At 41.3% G+C, this 23523-nt stretch overlaps 1 protein-coding gene across 1 annotated transcript in view; it reads right to left on the reverse strand.

Moving 5' to 3' along the window:
• LOC129178442 (EMILIN-1-like) overlaps window positions 1-23523 on the reverse strand; it is a 47270-nt gene that overhangs the window by 18238 nt on the left and 5509 nt on the right. The window contains exons 2-6 of the mRNA XM_054770693.1: window positions 12571-12696; window positions 4170-4390; window positions 3259-3512; window positions 1884-2057; window positions 873-1811 (exon numbers count right to left, since the gene is read on the reverse strand). Coding sequence (XP_054626668.1) covers window positions 873-1811; window positions 1884-2057; window positions 3259-3512; window positions 4170-4390; window positions 12571-12696 — 1714 coding nt within the window. The remainder of the gene's footprint in view (window positions 1-872; window positions 1812-1883; window positions 2058-3258; window positions 3513-4169; window positions 4391-12570; window positions 12697-23523) is intronic.

A 23523-nucleotide genomic window follows, 5' to 3' on the forward strand; every position in this document is an offset into this window, starting at 1 on the left:
AAAATGCAGTGTTGCTGATATCTCCCAGGCAATTCCTACTGTTGGCTTTTTAAATGTTGGCTTTTCAACCGTATGAATGCGACACTGTGAACGCGCACCATTTTGAGATGTTTCGGTTAATATTTACTCCGTCGATCAAACGCCTTAGTAACCATTGACTGTCGGGAAGAAGGCTTTGCTTCATCCACACTGGAACTGTGGCATTTGGCTTAGAAACGATGACTTTTGTGCCTTCATTCATAATCGCGTCTGCTAGCTAACTGCTCGCACTCCGGGTACGCCGTGCCTCCACTACTGGGACAATCTATGTCTCTCATCTGGTCTGGGAATGCCTTGGGATCCTCCAGGAGGAACTGGGCAAGGTAACTGGGGACAGGGAAGTCTGTCTTTCTCTACTTTGGCAACTGCCCGACCTCGGATAAGCAGAAGAAGATGGAGATGGATCAATGGATGGATGGACACCAATCACCACAATTACATAACTATTAGCAGCTGAACTATTTTGGGAGTCAGTATGTCGTATTCATACACAAGACTGTAAGGTGGCACAGCATGGGGACACAAGCACGCATGCATTGCCTTTCAACTCATGTCAAAAGTGTAGACTTCAAACTGCACACGGGTCTTTAAATGGCGGAAAAAACACGAAAAAAACGACTTATGGCCAATAATACTCGTCGTAGTTTTGTCACATTTGTCACATTAACTACTGATGACTCAGGAGCAACCGAGGGCTAACACCTGAGCCACGCCATGTCAGTAAACGCTGCCATCATAAGGACAAGGAAGGTGGAAAAACACGTTCTGACTTGGGGGGCCCTTCATGTTATTCATATTACAGTGGATCTCCACACATTAAGAATAGTATTTACCTTGTCATTAAGGGAGTCCCCAGACACTGACAAGTCTTTGAGTCTGGTGTTGAAATGTCGAATCTGATCCTCGTTGGCGACCACTCTCCACTCCAGTGATTTCTTTGTGGAATTATCTCTTTCTCCTCCTATCCCAGATGATCCTCCTCCTCCTCCTACAGTCACACTTCCTTTGCCACCTCCAGCACTGCCACCTCCAGCACTGCGATCTCCAGCACTGTCACCTCCAGCAGTGCCACGATGACCTCCACCATTGACGGTATTCCCTCCTCCTTTTCCGAATTCCCCTCCTCCCGCTGTGCCTCTGCAATCACACTGTTCCAGCTTCCTGTTCAGGAGGGAGGTGGTGTTTTCCAGCGCTGACATTGTCTTGTCATGCTCGTTCACTCTCTGTTTAACCAGCCCCACGTCCAGCTCCACGTCTGCAATCCTGAAGGCCTGATCGTCAAAACGGTCCAGGAAGACAGTTCGGAGGTCAGCGAGTTCTCTGTGAAAGTAGTCCTTCAAATCATTTTCCAGGTATGCGCAGCTTTGCTCCGTCTGCTCCATGGTGTCATTGACCCGCCGTTCCAAATGCTTCAGCAAACTGTTGACATGATCCTCCGTTACTACGACATCCCCTCTACCGCCGCCGATTTCCCCCCCTCTGAAGCCTCCATCCTCACGACCACTGCCACTTCCTCCCTTGAGCGCGTCGTTCAGGCGGTTCTGCAGGACGTCAAAGTTCTCGGCCGTCGAGCTGATTTTGCGCTCGGTATCGGTGACGCGGTTTCTGAGGTTGTTGACGCCGTCACAGCATCCCTTTGAAGTGGCCACCTCCCGTCGCAATCCATCAACCGCCTGCCGATAACGAACATCCATGGCGTTAAGCTGCTTCTCCAGCGCCCGGATTCTTTCACGATCTTCCTGTTGCTGTCTGTGTAGGTCCTCCACACCAGCCTGAACAATGGACAGTGAATGCATTTTACTTCTGATGAAGCCATGCATGCGAGGAGTACACACGACTGATACCTGACAGGACGAACATGACAGGGAAACCCTTCTCTCAAGCTCCTTCAGGATCTCTTCCTTCAGCGAGTTGAGGATAGTTCCACTCAAACCTCCACCAGGAAGACCTCCTTCCAGATCATTCCCTTTTCCATTGACCAGATGGTTGTTGATGCTGACCAGGGTTTTATCGTGAGCCTGGACAAAAACAACATGAAAAAGACATCTGACTGAAAACCAAAATGCCATAAAAATCCTGAAAGTTGTCTTAGAAGTCAGCACCCACATTAGAAGAGGGGAGACTGGATAAGAAAATTAGTTCTTGTTATTTGTGATTGTTATTCTTATTTTTATATTAACAATAAATATGTTCATAGTCCTATCAATATAATATTAACCTATAATATAACGTTACTATCACTGTAAGCACTAGACTGAATCTAATGCAAGCATAATCAATCAACATTACAATATTATTATATAATTGTTAGGATTTGAGGAGCTGTCAAATGCTTGACCCCCGGTGTGTAGAGACAGATGCTGCTTGCAATTAACAGTCCTTTTATTGTGCATAAGCAGGTGCAGGTAATAACAGTTGTGCAGGATACACGCAACCAAACATAGACAGAGGAAAAGGCTCTGTCAAAACACAAACGGTAGTCCTGGGCAGTAGCAGCAGGTAAGGAGAACATTCAGGCGACAGCGCAGCTGACGAAAACAGAGGCAATGAACCAGCGCCGTCCTTGTGATGACGCCGGGCTTATAAACCCACCTAATTGCAATTGCAATCTGTACACAATTACACTGGGGTAAAGTGACTGCATCTTACCCCCAGCAGGAAGTGCAACATTCCAAAATAAGAGCGCATTGCACAAAGTGACAATTCTTGTCTTACGGAGCATGACAATAATACTATTAATATTGTTATTAATATTATAGTATAATATAATAATACGATTGTTTCCATCCAGGCAAACTCATCAAAATATCAAAATGATATTATTACATAATAATATGAATGTCGTTATTCATAATAGTATACCCTAGTATTATATAATAACATTATTATTTTAATGGCATTGGAAAGTAGGGAACATTTTAGGAAAAATTAGGGACATTCTGCCCCCCCCCGCCCCACCCCTCCGCCACCCCGCGTGACTGTAAAGACCTGACTGCCCATTATTATTTTAGAATAAAGTTACATTACGGGAATTGATGAGAAACTTTTGAAATGGGAGGTGGGGATCGGAAAGAAGGGCAAAATACGGGAGATTCCCAGGAAAAGGGAGTGTTGCCAGGTACAGTATGACTTCATCGCTATCCCTAACGATAAACACTTTAAATGCAAGCCAGCCAGGATGTATCATTCACTACTCGCTAGTTTGAAGGTGAGCGTCACCTGTGTGCGATTGTCCAGCTGATCCAGTTTGGCCTGAATGCTGTGGATTGTCTCTTTAATCTCTGGCTGAGCCGCATCTGCAGGGTTTCTTCCTCCGGAGGAGATACCACCACTGCCGCTGATGCTAGGTTTGTTGACCCCTCCCTTAAAGTGCTCGTTCATTGAGGTCATGGTGGACTGTAGGTCCTCAATATTTTTGGTCAAAGTATGGATCTTGTCTTCCAGCTGTCTCATCTTTTCAGTATCCGCTCTTCCTAGAAAAGAAAGGCAAAGTTAGTGCTTAGAACAGGGGTGTCCAAAGTCCAAAGCCTAGGGGCCATTTCTGACCCATGGCTCATTTTTTATTGTCCCGCGGCTTATTCCAAAAATAAAATTACACACAGCCTGTATTAGAACATCACGCGGGACCTGCAAACGGCTAAAGTGCTAGTCTGCCACAAAGAGATGGCAATTTTTTTGCATTTTACATAAACAATCTATTAAATATGTATTGATCTGTCCATTTTTGTTCATACTGTATAGCCACAAAATGTAAAGTAAAACTTGGCTCAGCCCATTGCCACGCAACATCACCGTAACTCACTTGTGCTGACTTCAGCAACTGTTTTTGCTTTTTCTTGTTTTTTTGGTGCTTTTCTGCAACAACACTTATTGTAATGAAGGACCAACATCAACAAGAGTAGAAAATTCTAAATTAAGTTTGTTGTTTTTTTGTTACATGTGCAGAGTAAAGCTTAACCAGGGTACATGCGCAAAATAAAATAAAATAAAAATTACAGTTAAAACAAAACAAAAACAAAACTGTAATTAAAAATGTAATTAAATTTAATTCTAAAAATCAAAAAGTTTATTTGAAGATATCCACAAAGTTTGGTGACTTATTGACTAGTAATAAAACTATAATGACTTACCACTGTGTCCCCCATTTTGTCCAAAGCCCGTGTTGAAGCCTCCTTGTCCGGTGCTGATACCACTTCCTCCCTGTCCTGGCTGGGGCCTGTTGGTGGCTCCTGTCCCACCAACTGGACCACTGTTGCAATCATCTCCACTGTAACCCTGGCAACACTTCCACTCCATCTGTGTCACCATTTTATAAGCTACTTTGTACCTGGGCCTCATGTAGGTACGATAGCTGCAGGACAAATGAGAAACATAACGAAAATGCAAGCCATCAATCAAATTCAACAAAAGTTCTTTTCACCCTGCATATTTTATACACATTACTACATATTATTACAACACAGGCTGCTCCAATAAGGGTGTACTCACACTACAAGACCAATCGTATCGTTCTTCAGAGTACATTCTCTCAGTCGGAGTAAAGCGTCAGCAAGCCTCCTCTTTATAGTACCCTATTTTCCTGACTATAAGTTTTTTTTCCTAGTTTGGCTGGTCCTGCGACTCTGGTGCGACATATATGTCAATATTTACACAGTATATAATTTAACATGTGCTGCCTTTAAGTTAAAATGCGGGAGTGGCAACACTTAGTGGCCGCAATAATTCTTCATGTCCGGAGGGCTTTAATAACGTTAAAAACCGTATTAACAGATTTTCTATGCGCTTACTACAAAAATATTCCATTTATAAATAAGGAATCCTACTTTGCAGAAATTCAATTATCGCTGTCGGGCCTGAAACCAATTAACCACGATAAACGAGGGAAGACACTATTTGTATTTTCGATCACTTAGCCATGATTAACGCATGATTAACGCATGATTAACGTGCGCACGTCCTGTTTTACCCTCGGCCCACACCGTCGTTTGAGGAAACGCAGCGGTGTGGCAGCTGATCTGAAGCCAGAAGCGGGAACAAATATTGAGCAGAAATGGGAAAAAAGAAGTGCATTTTGTGGGGGGGTGTAATGATACATCTGCTACACCGATGTATCGATTTATATTCCTATGATCCAACTACATCGATCTGTGTTCAGCACGTTGCCATTCCGGACAACATATATCAGTCTACCATTGTTTAACAGATAATCAATCGATTGCATCGATACTAAGTGATAAAGCATTGGATTTAAGCACGGCAGGCTTTGCAAAGAGGGAGATGTTCTAAATAAGTCGCTCGCTGTTTGTCGGTTATGTAAAAGTCAAGTAAAATACCTGGCAACACGACAAATCTACCCAGCCACCTACTAATGTGCCATGGGAACGCTGACCGTCCAGGCATTTCTTGTTCACGCTACAGCAGCAGCACAAGGTAACGTCAGCTCTTACTGCACTTACTGTACTTTTATTGAAAATGTATTGAATGTTGAAAATGAGAGCAGAAAAGGTTAATCGTCTGTTAATTCACCCTCAAATGCTGGTTGCACTTTATTCAAATAAAATGTGAATGCATTTGCCATTAATTGCTGTTTACTTGTTTGTTTGTATCCATAATTAATTCATATCTGATTCCCTTACAAAAAAAATCGGAAATTTAGGAAACTTCGCTTGCACTGTCAGGTATTTATTTCACACAAGTTGAATTTTTGGCTCCAAAGTTACTGAATCGATTTAAAGTTACTGAATCCTATCGTTCTAAATGAACCAATATCGGCCTTGAATCGTATCGGCAACCACGAATCATGATACGAATCGAACAGTTATAGATCTCTCGTATTTTGAATGGTAGGTTTAGCTTCACAGCCCTGGCAGATGCCTCTCTTGACAAGACCAAAGTTATTTGTGTCTCTGTAAGTCGAGTTGTCACGACGTACGTCAGCGGAAAGAAGAGAGAAGTTACTGGTGCGTTGCAAGTATTTTTTAAATTGTCATTTATACAGTGGTACCGTAGCACACGAGTGTCCCAACTTATGAGTGTATTTTTTAGATGCGAGCTGTCTCTCTGTGTATTTTGCTTTGAACTGCTGGCTAAAAATTGGGCTAGGAGCTACTACAGTAGTTACGGGCAGGCATAGGCATGACAATGGATCTAAATAGCATTGCTCTCTCTAGCGTTAGCAGCGCACTAGGTGGTCACCCGGAAAGATTTTCAACACACGTAACATACTTACATTATTTCGATCTGATTTATCTTTTTTTTACGATATATTGTGCAAAACTTTGACAGGAACAGCATCAAATTGAAAACACTAAAGCCACCATTCGCCAGTACAAGCCTGGACTTGTTCTGAGCGACTCCAGACTCCCTCCAGTGTGTCCTAGGTCTTCCCTGGGGCCTTCTCCCGGCTGGGCATGCCCGGAACACCTCACCAGGGTGCCCAGGAGGCATCTGAGCCCCTCCCGGATGACCATGCTCCTCACCGTATCTCTTAGGGTGAGTCCACACCCTACATAGGGAACTCATTTCAGCCGCTTGTACCTGCGATCTCGTTCTTTCTCGACCAGGATCCGGTGCAATGTGTTTTGGTGACCCTGGCCGACCTGGTCTTCAACAACCAAATCTGGGACATGGAACGTTATATCCATTCATCCGTTTTCTATGCTGGTTATCATTAGAGACGCTGGAGCCTCTCCCAGTTTAGTTTGGGCAAGAGGCTGGGTACAGTCTGGACTGGTCGCCAGTCAATCGCAGGGCACATATAGACAAACAACCATTCACTCTCCCATTCATACCTATGGACAATTTAGAGTCGCCAATTAACCTAACATGCATGTTTTTGGAATGTGGGAGGAAAACAGAGTACCCGGAGCGGCCCGGAACGTTATATAATATGATGTTATATGTTTTTTTTCCTCTCCATGACACAGTTTTGACTGATGCCACTTATACTCTGGAGCGACGGACAATACTCTACTCACAATTGCTTGCAATCAATCAATCTTGCAATTAATCCAGCTATAGGTGTACTGTTCTATCTCTCTATCCATATTGTATGTTTTTCTCCCCTATACTAGGTGCTCCTGCTTCCATTAATTATCCAATAGTTATTTTGTGCAGTAGTAATACCGTTACACACAAGTATTTCCCCTTGCATTATATTAGGGGGGTGTATGTGAATGTATGAAAAACCGAGGCAACCACCCCAAAAAAACTTGAAAATCGAGGTTGGGCTGTACTTCTGCCGCCTCCTTGGCCAAGAAAAACCCTGGAGATGCCAGATATGTTTGTTGTTTCATCAGCCAATGACATCATTATACCATTACATCAACTTCTTCTCCAAGACTCGAGCATTTCTTTTATTCTCCTCAGGACCTCTGTCCATCTCACTACAGTGAGACACCACCAAGACCTGAACATGTGACTCTCTGGTGTCTTATTTTTACTCTGTCTGCGCTGAGAGATGTCACAGTCCACCACAAGTATGTTTGAAACCAGCTCTAAGCCAATCAGGTCGTCTGAAAACAGAGACTGACCCTTGATTGCATCAGTCTGGGAGGCGGCAGCGACAACTCACAAATACCAGAGCATGAAAACAGATAACAGGAGAGAAAGACACATGCTAAAGTACTTTGTACTGCTATTAACGGCAGGAAGTGAAATCTATATGAAAGGAAAACAGCGTTCAATTCAGTGTGTCATGGTGCACATTTAATCATCTGCGCTGCATAGACAGCTGTGAAGCTGTTTACTCCAATATTTATGTCAATGGAGATTTTGCCTTCAACTCAAGTCCTTGACATCAGCATAATTGGTGGCATAGCGTGATGACGCATCCACACAGGCGCCCGCTTTCAACTCACGTCCAAAGTTCAGACTTCAAAAAGACGATTTGGGACGTAGGATCAATGTTCACCATGATTTTGTCACACGTTATTGCTCATTTTTAAGCACTTTCAAAGCAAAAATAAACAATGAAACCTGACACCACCTTCCTATTGGTTCCAAAAAGCTTGTCATCGATCAATTCAATTAAAGCATGAACAGGTGTTTGGTTGTGTGTGTGTGTGTGTGTGTGTGTGTGTGTGTGTGTGTGCGTGTGTGTGTGTGTGTGTGTGTGTGTGTGTGGGGCAAATGGCCAACTGATGCAAAAAAGCACAGGTCTGACTTTTCCCTCCCGGATGATCACGGATGTTATCTTACATCTTGTGGGACAAAAACCATCCATTTTCTGTACCGCTTCTCCTCATTAGGGTCGCGGGGGCAAGCTGGAGCCTATCCCAGCTGACTTCGGGCGACAGTCAGGGTACACCCTGGACTGGTCGGCAGCCAATCACAGGGCACATATAGACAAACAACCATTCACACTCACATTCATACCTATGGACTATTTAGAGTCGCCAATTACACCTGCATGTTTTTGGAATGTGGGAGGAAACCGGAGTACCTGGAGAAAACCCACACACGCACGGGGAGAAGATGCAAACTCCACACAGAAATGCCCAAGGGACAATCAAACCCAGGTCTTCCCGATCTCCAGACTGTTACTGTGTTGGCCAACATGCTAACCACTAGACCACCGTGCGGCCCTGGACAAAAACATGTTTTTTTTTGGAATAGAACACATTATTTGCTATGTACATAGTGAATAGGACATTATTTTGTTGTTTACATAATAAGGGTCTTGAATCGATGGGTCCACGAGAATGAGATGAGATGAGATTTTAACATTAATCTTAAGAAAAGTACAATGACAAAATATGACTGGACACGCCAAAGTTTACGTAACTGTGTCACAAAACAAAGCAGGTGCATTTTTAAATGTTTATTGTCCCACAAACTGACACTCAACAATATGATTGCCAACATTTTCTGAGACCAGATAAACCACTGTTATAATAATACTAGTATATCATAATAATGCAATATTACCTTTAATATGTAATCTTTCACTCTGTAAAGTTGCAGAATTGTTGTTTGTGACATGTATTTTTCTCACAGGCAACACTGTACTGTCTGTCAAACGTCTGCAGCATTTCTTGAAATGCTGGCTTTTCATTAGAGGTGTCAGCATGAATAGTTCCAGCTTGTAGTTGAATAATGCCAGCTCACTGTTTTTGTCTTGTCTACTTGTATTTGTCTGTTTATGTCAGGGCTGTCCTGTTGTCCTTTGATATTTATTGTAAACAAATACCCTAGTACATATCTAGTACATAATGAACAATACATTATTTTGTAGTGTACATAGTGAAAAGTACATTCTTTCTTGTGTATATAGTCAGTGAACGGTATATTATTTGTTGTGTCTGCCTGTCACGATAACAAATTTTGCTACAAATTATTGCCAGAAAACAATACAGTAGACGCCCCTACAACGTAAATAATCCGTTCCGAGAACCTTTATGTTATAGGGATTTTATGTTATACGAAGCGTAAAATACATGTAAATAGCCTAATCCGTTCCAAGATCTTCCCAAACTCACCCCTTTGGGCCTTCAAAATATTCAAAGTCCACCAAATATGTTGGGAAAATATAAGAAAACATTAGCATAAACATAGTACAGTAACATTCCAATATAAAGTAAGGTAATAAATAATAATAATAAAGATTACTGTAAATGAATAAAACTGAAAAACAAAAACAATCCTACCGTTCACGAGATGTCTTGATCAGGAGCGCAAGTGGAGGCAGGAAGGAGGACTAGCCTGAGTCGAAACGCGACTCAGAGAGTCTAAGACTCAGCTGGTCTCACAGACAAATGCACACGCACTACATGATAATGCTGTGTGCAAAATTTAAATTTGTAACTTAACTTAATTGTTTAAGTTAGTTTCAGGGGGACTACAAAGAGGAAGGAGTTTGAAGGGACAAGCCTGTCTCTCACACAAACTCACGTACGTGCTGTATAACTCAGCCAATGAGATGAGAGCGGAGGCGGTGCACCCGATAATCAGCCAATGAGATGAGAGCGGAGGCGGTGCCCTGAACTTGCACCGACTTGAGGCATTAATAAAGTTGATTGAAAAAAAAAAAGACTTGCACTGACTTGACGCTTTATGTTATATGGAATTTCTTCTGTAATACGAAGCAAAAACTTTACATAAATTCTTTATGTTCAGTGGAATTTATGTAAAAGGAGGTTTATGTTATGCGAGGTACTACTGTATTACGTTAATGTCAACATTATTTTAAGATTTTTAATGCGAGTACACCGTATATGAATCAATAAACTTTCATTTCTTAAGAGTATTTAACATTTTAATTGAAATGTCAAGCTTTTAAATAAAATAAATTAAAATGACAAAAAAAAAACAATAAAAATCTAATGGACTCTGTCTCTTTTAGCAAAAACTGCAATTAAATAATATTCACAATCAATCACAATATTTCAGATTTCAAATCAGTGTCACTTTTGTTATTAAAAGCGGAGCAATAACCTGGAACTCGCTAGCGCGTAGTAAAGGGACTGGATGACTGACATTCCTGTTAAGAACCAACACTCCCGGGTGTTGAGACAGATGCACAGAGTGAACCCACTTGCCTGCTGTGGCTAATCCTGAAACTCACGTCACAATATAATAAATATTTTCTTAGAAAAAAAACAAAAAAAACAAAGCAAAATGCAAATAAATGCAATCAAGTGGCTCAAGAAAGTCACAACTTAAGTAATAATTTAAAAAAAACTCATAATGTTACGTTATTATTTCATTGTGGCAAGTCACATTTTTCCACAAACTTCCATTTCCGGGTCATGTGATTGTTTATTTTTTTCCCCAAATTCTGTTTTATTTTTTTCCTAAATTCAGCTTCTTCCTTTTTCATTTTTTTCAATAATTTTTTTTCTTTTTACACTTATTTTATCACCATAGATTGTGTGTTGTCTTCAGTCACTGAATAAAATGACTGTTAAATAAATGCAAAAATCCTTACATTTATTGATGTAATACATCACTGGACAATTTTGCCCAATATTTTTCTAATTTTCATTGCTAAAAATCCTCAACAAACAATCATATCCGTGGTTAAAGAAGATCTAGTTGCAGATGCAATTGCAATCGTTTTATCCTGTAAGGTATATTATTACTACTATTAGGCAGGATGCGCACCGCTCTTATTTTGAAGACCAGAAGTGTGGTGTGTGTTGAAAATGTATTTTGACTGTTGCTAAGTAAGATAGGTAGCTGGGTGCCTCTTGCAGCTGTGGCTGTTGTCCTTGTTTCACGCACAAAGTCCTAAAATGCTGGGTTAGATGACCTAAAACACAACTCATACAGCCTGAGTGGCACACACACAGCCGCACGAGCTAAACTAAGCTAACCCGGGCAGCTTACATTGGCCATTGCTGTCCGTGAGCTCACGCTCGGTGTAAGAGTGTTTTTCGCCGGATGACTGAGTTCAGGAGGGGGCTGGTGAGTGTTTGTGAGGGCTTGCCGCTATGAATGACCGGTCCTCTGGGGAAATATTTCCCCACACAAACGTACCTTCTCCTCACAATTACAGCATTTCATTCATAATATGTCAACAGCCGCAAGATTCCGCGTTTAATAGTAGATTCTGTTTTTATTGGCCAATTCCGTGATTCTGTCTGTGATTACCTCAAAGCGGAAATTACAGAGCCCGCGTTGTTAGCAACTGAGACGTGGTTAAGTGGTTGTTGCTTGTTGTTCAGGTGAGAGTGAATGGATTATTCTATATCCTCCACTCCTGTCTCCTGTTGAATCACATCTCGACATTTGGTGACCCTCAACGTGAGTAATATGTCAACCGACAAAAGCACGGCCGTACCGGCACCGCTCAGTGCTAACAAGTAAGCTAATGTCTGTGGTTTCAACACATCGAAGCCCAGTTCTGACTGTGAGGAATTGCACAGGAAGTGACAAACTATTTCCACGTAGTGGCCACGCTGGACTTCCGCTTTCTCTTATATCTTTTTGAAACCGGGACTTTTCCATACTGCGGTATACCTTGAAACCGGTAACCGGCCCATGCCTACCTTAGTAATTTACTTAACTATTTTAATTTTTAATATATTTAGGTTTTAAACACTTTTGTGATTCTTCTCTTTTACCTCCATCACTGTACAAGTCAGTTTTTTTACTTATGTTTTCTTATTCATTCATTTATCTTTAATCCCTTTAATCGATCTAATTTTCCTTTTATTTATTTATGTTTATTAATTGTTATTTTATTTCATTTTCAACGATGAACTTTCGCTTTGCACGGAAGCTCACGGCCAAGCTGTCATTGTGTATTGCAGTGTGTCGTTTTTATTCAAATGCACAGTGGGAAACAGGCCAGTCAATATTCTCCAATTGTGTTTAGTTTTGAGGCAAAAAGTGGAATAGAGGAGATCTCCACAGCTTTGTTTATGTCAGATTTCCAGCTGGAGCTCAGCTCTTGCATTCCACACTGCTGAAGTGACACAATCGTCTATCAGGACTTTCCAGCAGCATTTGTGAGTCAGACAGAGCACAACATCAAATATTTCTTAAATGTTTATACAAGGTGTGTGTGTGTGTGTGTGCAGTACTTACGCCACCACTCGACTGCACTGAGCGCTGCCCCAAGCACAAGGATGGTAGTCTGGCTTCACGTATGTCTCGACACCATCTTCAACCACACAACTCACTGTCTTTGTTACCACAAACGCACACCAGTTCCTGTTCAACACACACATGCCAAAGGTATCAATATGTATCAATAAGGAATCAGTATGTAACATTAACTAATTCATGTCTCAATATGTATCAATGTATGTCAATACGGTATCAATATGTATGATTAAAGTATTCATATGTATCAATGTGTATCAATAATGTAACAGTATGTATCAAAATGTACAATATCAGTGAGGTATCAGTATGACTCTTTAGGGTATCAATATGTATCAGTGAGGTATCAATATAACTCAATAAGGTATCAATATATAAATTAGACAGAAATATGTATCATTATGTATCAATAAGGTAACAATCTGTATCACTGAGGTATAATATACAGTATAATGTATCATTATCTATCAATATGCATCAATAACGTATCAATAATGTATCATTATCTATCAATAGGTATCAATAAGGTATGAATATGTATCAATGAGGTATCAATATGTTTTGTTAACATATAAATAACATATACATAATAATAATAATATGAAAATGAATAAGAAATAATGTTTGTTTTATTTATTAACCTTGTAAGATTGCAGTATTTTCTAAAATTACAAATTTCATTGTAAAAAATTTTAGATTTGATTTACTTATTTTATTTACTCATCATGCTTACTGATTCTGAATCATTCTTGTTAAAAAAAAAACTCTTTTCTTGTGAAATTACGACTTTTCCTTCTAATGCCGACTTTCATCTTGTAAAATTGCAATAATTTTTGTCCAATTCAGATTTTTTTTTTTTTATATATTCCAACGGTAAAGCAGTATGCAGTTTTCCCTGTGTCCAGATGTTATGTAATATAATAATAGTGGCAATTACATTGCACATTATAGTTCAGTGTGTCCAAAAATAAGTAGGAAAAAGCAATTACCGATGACTTCCTGCGTTGAACATGTATCAGGTTGGCCACATGCTCAATGTGGAAGATATAATGATGTCACACCAGTATAAACTTTGAATGTGCTCCGATAATCATCAAGAAGTGAAGTATTACAGCTATTAAGGGTTTAAGAAAAACACATGGAAACAGATGATTGATTGTCCTTACTGAAGACACACTGGAGGTATCTGGCAGCGTCGCACAGAAGAATAGCCATGAGAGAAGCGTATTGTGGCTTCGTTACCAGGAAATGCTCAGCAGATGCTGCTAATACCATCTGCTGATGTCATGAGGCTTGAACACTTTGGTTGAACAAAGCATGACACTGTGTCTTTAAATGCAATTGACTTCCTTGTGGAATCCAACACAACAAACAGGACTGTTACTTTCACCCACAAGAGCCCAGCAAGTCAAATGATGGGGGATATACCACCAACCACATGGAACACGTTTAAATACCGCTACTACTAATTCATGTCCAAGATGTGTGATGTTCCACATAAACTACCTCACTACACTACCTGAGTCCAACCCTCACATTTCTGCAAACATTTGATGATATCTTTTCATTGGACAACACTGAAAAATGACTATGTAAAGTAGTGAATATTTAAGGAAGTGAAAGGGAGGTTTGGGGTTTTGTTGAGAATTTCTCTGTGTGCACAATTATTAGGCAACTTTTAGTGTGCGGAATTATTAGGCAACTCAAAGAAAAACAAAAATATTCCCATCTCACTACTTTATTTTCATTTTTTTAAGTTAGAATGACAGTCACCCTTCTTTTCAAAAACATGGAAAAGCCTTCCATCCACGGAGTCTGCCAGTTTCTTGATCATTTGACCATGAACTTTTTTTGCAGCAGCAACCAAAGCCTCCCAGACACTCTTCAGAGAGGTGTACCTTTTTTCTTCACTGTAAATCTTATCTAAGGCCCCACAAGTACTCAATAGGGTTTAGGTCAGGTGAGCAAGGAGGTATTGTCATTATTTTTAATACCTTTTTAAGACCTTTACGAGCTAGCCACACAGTGGAGTACTTGTATGCATGAGATGGAGCGTTGTCCTGCATAAAAACCATGGTCTTCTTAAAAGTTGCACACTTTTTCCTGTACCGCTGTATGAAAAAAGTGGCAGTAGGTTTGGGAATTGAGTTTGAGTCCATCTTCAATCTGAAAAGGCCCAAAAAGCTGATCTTTTAATAATTCCAGCTCTCACCAGTACCCCACTTCCACCATACTGGTGTCTGAGTTGGAGTGGAGCGCCCTTCCCATTGCTGATCCAGCCACGGGCCCATCTTCTGGTCCATCAAGAGTCACTCTCATCTCATCAGTCCATTAAAGTTTTGAAAAATGTATTATTATTTCTTGGCCAAGTCATAGCCTTTCAGTTTGTGTGTCTTGTTCAGTGGTGGTCGGGTTTCAGCCTTTTTTACCTCGGCCATGTCTCTGAGCACTAAACACCATGTATCGTACTTCTGGACGCTCCAGGTAGATTACAGTTCTGGAATATGACAGCACTGGAGGATAATGGGTTCCTGGGAGCTTCACATTTGATTTTCCTCAAATATTTGGCAGTTCATTTGCATCTTTTTCTCCCGACACGTTTCTTGCGACCCTTTTGTGCACTTGCAACAAAACATTCAATGGTTCTGTGGTCACGTCCTAATATCTTTGCAATTTTCGGAGTACTGCATCCCTATGAAAGATGTTTTACAGTTCTTGACTTTTCAGAGTCTGTTAAATCTCTTTTCTGGCCCATTTTGCCAGAGGAAAAGAAGCCGCTTGATAATTGTGCACACCTAATAAAGGGTGTTGATCTACCAAGGCCGCACCCTCCATCAGTACACACATGCACATCACCTGGTATTCTTTAACCCAATAGGCATTCAAGTTTATTCAGCTTTGGGTTGGAAAATATGCCTAAAAATGAGAATATGGTCAAAATACTGACTTGCCTAACAATTGTGCACACAGTGTACAGCTTGGATCGCAGGGCAGTCAGGCGTGTTTGTTTTTCTTGTGTTTGGTGTCCCATTTCTTAGTCGCTTCTTCCCCTTGGTTCGAGGTTTTAAGGGGTATGCGAAGGGGTAAGATGAAGGGGAAGGACTGTCTTTTTTTGACATTTTGTTTTACACACCCCCAAAATGACCACTTCTCTCGGAATTCCACATTTTCCGCACAGCATTCATTTATTCAGCATTCACATGCAATTTCTACACAAATAGTCTCCTGGAGTTGCATACTGTATGTATTTGCATTTTTGATGTGATACGTTGAGTATGTGAAGGCAGCCTCCTCCTTTTGGCATGAAGGGCTGCTGATGTCATTCGAAACATATTCCATGACTTATTCCCTGCTGACAGCAACATGTTGACTGCTGGGTGAGTGTGTGTGTGTGTGTGTGTGTGTGCGTGCATGAACGTGGGTGTGTCTGTGTGTGTGTGTATGTACGTGTGTATGCAAGCATCCATATGAGCTCGGAGTGTGACGGTATGCCATCAACACAGTTCGTATGTCGGGGTGAAGGTGATGGTTGGGTTCCTTTTGGGTGCAGCATGAAATCAAAATGCAAAGTATAAAACTGCTTAAAGAGTTTGTGTAAACCAATAATGAATTATTTTTTAAATCAAACATAAAATACATCAAATCAGATCAAACATCAAACATAAAAGACTGCATCAGTTTGAAGGCAAAGCTCTCAATTCATGGTCATGGGTTTTGGGTAGCGACTAAAAGGACAACATCGCTGGTACAAGTGGCCAAAATTAGTTTCCTCTGTAGGGAGGCTCGGCCCTCAGGTAGAGAAAAGAGACAGACAGTGCTGCTGCTCCTCTGCATTGAGAGGAGCCAGTTGAGGTAGCTTGGGAATCTGGTTAGGATGCTTCCCCGGGCCACATCTGACCGGTATGAGGCCTCAGGGAAGTCCCGGGACATGTTGGAGGGACTATGTCTCACTGCCGGGACGAAGCAGCCAGGAAGAGGGAAGTCTGGGCTTCACGTCTTAGGCTGCTGCCCCAGCAACCCAACCTCGGGTAAGCGGAAGAAGATGAATGGATGGATGTAGGCCTGCCACAATAACAAATGTTGCTGGTCGATCATTGTGCTACAAACGATTTTATCTCTGTATCAGTATCACAACATTTTTTAGACTATTTTTTCATTAATTTTAATCATGAGCGGTGTCATTTACATTTGAACCACTAGTTGGTAATCAAGTATAGCATACGGTGTACGTGTGTGAGACATTTGTTTGACACAGAAGTTGCCTGTATGTATAATGTATGTTTTTGCAAAGTAGCCAGCAACACTGTCTACTCTATGGGCATGCAATATTTTGCACTGTTTTGGGTATATTGGCCGACCAAACATCTCAGTAAGCGTTGACTGTCGGGACGAAGGCTCCACTGCCCGAGCACCTCCATCTGTATTTTTTTTCCCAGTTGAGAAATCTGCCCGTGTCGGTCGTCGGTGTTCATGGGCTCACTGTGTTCATTCTGTTTAAAACGGAATATTTCCACACTGTGGCTGTGGCATTCGCCTTAAAAACTATATTGCTTTTGTGTTGTCATTCATGTTAGCGTATGCTGGACCATGGAGCTAACTCTGTCACTGCACAATACGTACCTGGAATGCAATCGGGTCAACTGGGTTCAACGCATGTGCAGAGCATGTCTACATCCGGTCGGCAGTCACATGTTAGGCATGTGTAATCTACGCCATCCGTCGTTCTATTTTACGGCAGTAAGCAATATACACCCCCCCCCACTCCCAAAACGTTATTAAGATAGATAGAAATTGGAGAAATTACAACATAATTGATAATTTTTTTTCTTATATCATATCCATGGTGTGGACAATTTATAAGCCCTCTTCTCTTTTATGTTTTTTTTCGCCACTGAAAAAATACACACAAAAGCATTTGCTATGAAGATATGTTTGGATTAATCTTAATCTTCTAGCTTCTCTCCAATATAGAATGGGCTGCCACACTTGTTGAAGGAGTTACCATCATTAACTTCTACAAGCTCCCCCTTCACGGCTCCCGGCTACCGCCCCCTGCCATCCCCAACCCCCGCATCACTGTCCCAGTACCACCTGGAGATTTACCTCCTCCAACTCAGACGGGACTGCACAGGAAGCCTGGCCTTAGCCTCTGATTTACAGCTGCTCTATGACCCAAAACAGCCAGAGAGGTTTTACTCAGATTCTATCCATGGAGGCTTGTAGAAGTTAATGATGGTAACTCCTTCAACAAGTGTGGCAGCCCATTCTACATTGGAGAGAAGCTCCGAGTGTTTTCCACTTTGCTGAATGCATTACGGGTACCTGCAAACGGCGATTGGCTGGCGACCAGTCCAGGGTGTACCCCGAAATCAGTTGGGATAGGTTCCAGCATACCCCTTAATGAGGATAAGCGCCATAGAAAATGGATGGATAGATATCTAGCCAATTCTTATGATAGCAAGCAAAAAACTTCATCTTGATTATTCTTTAGCAACAGATTAAGAATATTTGTCTTAAATTAAGCTATCTAAATTAAACTGGTTATCTAAATTTCTCAATTTAAGAACAGCCTCACACACAGAAATATATTTTAAGATTTGCTGATTTGGGACCAACGTGAAGGCTGCAATGCCAATTTCCTGGAGCGTACCAAGATTGCGTATATTCAATTTATGTTTATTTTAATTAATCATGTGTTTAAAATGTTTTCACTACAATCAATTTATGAATCTTATAAGAGCATTTGGCTTAATTCTTACCTTGTAATAAGAACATTTACTTAAATCTAGCTATGTGATTAAGAACAACTTGCTAAAACTTAGACCTGTTTTTTATTTTAGGACTCCTTATATTCTTAAAAGTCACAAGAAAATTATTCTAGTTATAAGAATTCTAGCCAAGCATATTTAGTTACCTCATTGGCAGAATTGTTTTGCGTGAAATAAGAAATGTTGCCTCATTTTAATATAATGTGGGCTTCTACCTGTCCATATCATATCTATATTTTTATTCCTGTTAAATTTGGATTTGGTACATTTAAGTTTGAACATGTCTTAATGTTGCTAGAAATGGAAGTGGAGCCACCAGTTTAGTTGTATCCAGTGTGCAATGACAGTAAACATCAATCTATCTATCTATATAACATATAACACTGAAAAAACACGCCTTAACCTTCAGTCCAATCAATAATACACAATAAATGAATAGTGCAATGCCCTTTAAATAATGACACATCTCTTCCAAGCACAGATAAGTAAATTGAAGTATTTGTCACATGAGTGCAATGAAAATGCTGTTTTAGCTTGGAAAATAAATTTGGTGGGACCGTTGTGAGACAGGCTAGTTTTACGCTACTGATGATGTGTTGTTGTTGCTAATTACGTTATTGACGGCTAGCCGGCCGTTGTGCTGGTAGCAAGCCGGTGAGCGCTGGCCCAGCTAGCTCGCTGGCACGTTAGCATTGTCATCTTCGGCCTTGGCTTCAGTTATAGAGCATGCGCGACAATCCGTTTGCATTGTTTCTAAGACACTGTCAACTGATTGCTTCTCTTGCGATACCCAGTGCATGTCTCCACAAACGATTAATCTAAAGATTTATGGCTGACTATTATCGATGCAGGCTTCTTCCGGCGAATCAAAATTGTTCCCTGCTCAAACTGGATATCCGACTGCATCAGTTTATCGTTCACATCATGGGACAAAGAATGTGAGTCACACTACATTTACTTCATACAAGCTTCACTTGGTGAAGTCATTGCTAACTGAATCACCAAGCAGCTCCTCACCAATAGCAGCTTCAAGGGAACATACCCGATTCGTCAATCAGGAAAACACCCAAGGGCCTGACAACATCCCACCAGAGTTATCAATAGAGAACATACCCGATCCGTCAAGCAGGAAAACACCCAAGGGCCTGACAACATCCTATCAGAGTTATCAATAGGCAACATACCGGATCCGTCATGCAGGAAAACACCCAAGGGCCTGACAACATCTCACCAGAGTTATATTTTCAATTCTTGGATTGGATCTGCAATTTCTACTCCATTTACCTCCGTCAGTCCATACCCAAATTGTGGTGCAAAGCAACTATCATTGCCCTACCCAAGCCAAACAAACCAACAGACAATTCCAAGAATTACCGTCCTATTCCACTCGTCTGCGTCCCCCTCAAGTTCCTAGAAAAATTCCTCCTTGCCTGGCTTGAACGTGTCATTCACCCCCAGGTTCCCGGTGAGCAAGCAGGCTTCCGCCGTGGCTAGGGAACTCTACACCTGATTGTGAAACTTCCAAATGAAATTGAAGCAATGTCCATAAAACAGTAGAAAGCTGGAGCCATCCTGGTCCACCTGACTGCCACCTATGATACTGTATGGCACCAGGGCCTCATCCTGAAACTTTAACGGACCATCCTAGACAGCATTCTCATCTGGTTCATTGCCAACATCCTGTCGAACCAAAGCTTTGTCCTCAAAACAAGCGACGGTCTGACCAGCCGCCCTCCACGTCTCAGAAACAAAGTGCCTCAAGGATCAGTTCTGGCTCCAACGCAGTTCTATACTCTAAAATACATCAGCGACCTTCCTCCCACATCCTCTCTTCTGTATGGGTATGCTGACGATCTCGCGCTGTCTCCGCCTGCAGCCCTTCAACGAGAGCACCACACCTCCAAACTTGTGAACAAGGCCCTGTCAGACACCCGTCATCCCTTTCACAATATTGTCCAAAGCTTCAGGCTCGGCCATCATCACCTGCCATCCCTAACCCGTCCCTTCTTACGTCATGAATTTAATCTAATGACTCCAATTTCGACACCCTGAACTCCTGGATAAGCCACTGGCAGGACATCACCCCACTACCTCAATTCCCAGTGGCCCCGAACACCACGCCACCACCAGGAGAGGGTCTCCCATGCAGGGCTTGGGTCACTTTAAACTGGATGAAAACTGGTGTAGGGCGCTTCAACCACAACATGAAGCGCTGGAGGCTGCACCCATCTGCAGGTTGCCTGACCTGACAGCACAACATGCGCTGCTTGCGTGCCGCATACTCCGACCACCCGACGACATTGACCTGGCCTTTCCTAATCCTGACACAGTGACCTGGCTAAAACGTCTGGAGCAGGTCGCGTAGCTGTCTCATACGTAAGAAGAAGACATGAAAAAGAAAGCTTTTAAAAGATTCTTTTATTTTTTCTGATAAAATTTTAACTTCCATCCATCCATCCATCCCCTATAGCACTTGTCCTCATTAGGGTCGTTCGGATGAACGAGAGCCTATCCTCGCTGACTTCGACTGAGGGGGGGGTCCATCGCACCCTGAAATGGTCACCAGCCAATCATAGGATGCATATATACAAACAATCATTCACACCCGGGGACGATTTACACTACACAATTAATAATTAACAACAAACAAAGAAAATCCACACAAGCATGGAACATACTCCACACAGAGATGTTCCGATGGATACTCAACCCATTCATATCATTCAGGAAGCGCCACTCCAATTACCTAAAACAATACCAAAACATTGTTTATTTTGTTCTTTCTTTCTCTTCCAAATGTTGTCCAAGTTGGCTGCACTGCAGCAGTAGAAGGAAGTTTGTGTTCTTGTCGTCACACATGCCTTCATCATGAATCCATCTGTCCTGAGGGTCATTGTACTGCTACACACCAACATGACCTTTTCACGCTTAGATTTGCAGCTATAAATACCCCATAAAAATGTATTCAATTTGGACAACATTACAAAAACTAGATAGTGGAACCTTTTGTCATTAATTCAAGCCAAAAAGTGACACACAAAAAAAACAAATGTATGAAAACCTCAACCTTCCTGTGAATGTAAATCCAAATTATCCAAACACCCCAAAATCTTAACAAAAACATTTTATAGAGAATTAATTCTAGTTTGACATGCAGAAAAAAATATGAAATACATATAAATGAGGAGGGAAACGGCTAAATGAGTATTTAAATATCTATTACATTTATTGAAGACTTGTTGGTGAGCACGGTGATGAGCGGATGGGGGGGAGATGGAAGAGCCACGCACGGTTCATTCAAGTCTGTTACAAAGTTAACTGCAAAGAGTGGACAGTTAGCGCTTTATACTTGCTCACCTCAACTTTATTGTAAACTTCATCAGCAGTTGCAATCATCATTGCACACACTGGCCTGCCTCAATTCCTGTAATGTGTCTCGCTTAAACACTTCCCCCTGTAACCTGTGTTAACTAGTAACCTTTACATCAGTGGTCTCCAACCTTTTTTGACCCACGGGCCGGCTTGTGTTCCCACAAATCTCCCGCAGACCGGGGTCCAAAAAAACCACGAGCCATTCCATCAAGGCGTGGATGCTTTGTTTGGGCACTTGACTTGTTGGTGAGGTGCACTGTTTGGCCGTACAATAACTCTCTTATGAGATATTTTTGTTGTCATTGTTACATTTGTCCAAACATAGGTACCTTTACTTGTATCAGGAATGAAAATGAATAAGAAACTGAAGAAACAAGGGTGGTGTCATATTTTTTTCCATGACTGCATACTGTATATATATACCATACTTGGCCTAGTGCCTCCCCCACGTCCACCCCAACCCCCCACACACAAACACAGTTTTTTTTTACCCAATTGTTTCCAAATGTCCAAATTCAAAAATGGACCCAGACATCACATGTGCAGATGTGAACCCCAGATGTTACCGAAGACGAGCGATCACATGACAGTCCGCAAAGCAGTAAGGTGGGGGCAAAAAATGGACGGTATAAGAAAAAGATAATTTTATCAATGCTACAATACACTCAACATAAATATAAAACTTTTCGATAGATTTGATGAATTGAAGTAAAAAAAATGTAAATATATTTTGGATTATCTGTCTTATACTATTATTACTTGAGGGCTTTCAGTGCATTTGGTGTGTACAATATACAGTGTTCCCTCGTTTATCGTGGGGGATGGGTTCCCAATAAGTGAAATCTACAAAAACTTCATTTTTTTACATTTATTATATACTGTATGTTTTACGGCTGTAAAACCCCTCATCATACACTTTATACACTATTCTCAGACAGGCAATAACATTTTGTCACATTTCTCTCTTGTTAAAAAACCCTCAAAAAAGTTCCAACCTTTGTTTGAATTTTAATGATCAACCTTAATGATCAACACTAGAAGTTATTAAGTCACTCACACAGATTTCACTCATGTGATCGTGCCTTGTCATCCTGGCGCTGTTCCGCTGTACTGGAGTGTTCTTGTATCCTTGTTAAAACATATTTCTGCAGACGAACCGAAGATTCATTTACAAGCTAGCAAGCTAGCAAGCAAGCAAGCTAGCGATGACACAGGAGACATGGCAGGACAGCATAAAGGAGATTGATTGACAATGGTATACAGCCAATCAGGACGCAGAAAATAATGGTCTATGCAGACGGACATAGGGAAGAGATAGACACCCAACTTCCCACAATGCAATTCTTCTAAAAGGGCCAGGCTCGGCCTGTAACAGCGTTCATACGCAGTAATAAAAAAAGAAGCACTAAAAAAATTTGCAAAACAGCAATTCTGCGAAAGGTGATCTGCGATAGAGCGAGGTAACACCGTATTATTATCGATATTATATCACCTGAGACAAAGTGACGAAAGTGTTTGTTAAATGCAGGCGTTTGCTAAATGAGTGCAAATGCAGTCACCAAAGTCTGGTTACTTGCACGGGCAAACGGGGCAAAAATGCTAAAACTGAACCAACAGTGAGCTTGTCACATAGAACAATGAGCAGGGGTGTTAACTAGACAGAACACTATCTTCAGTCGTGGTGCCAACACAAAAATGACAGCACCACATGTAACAGGTAAGTAAACACACACAAGCCAACTACTACTATGGGGAATACTGTAATTAACTATGTTAACTCTAAACACATAACTTG

The sequence above is a fragment of the Dunckerocampus dactyliophorus genome, chromosome 3 (assembly GCF_027744805.1).
Source record: "Dunckerocampus dactyliophorus isolate RoL2022-P2 chromosome 3, RoL_Ddac_1.1, whole genome shotgun sequence".
Classification (NCBI taxonomy): domain Eukaryota; kingdom Metazoa; phylum Chordata; class Actinopteri; order Syngnathiformes; family Syngnathidae; genus Dunckerocampus; species Dunckerocampus dactyliophorus.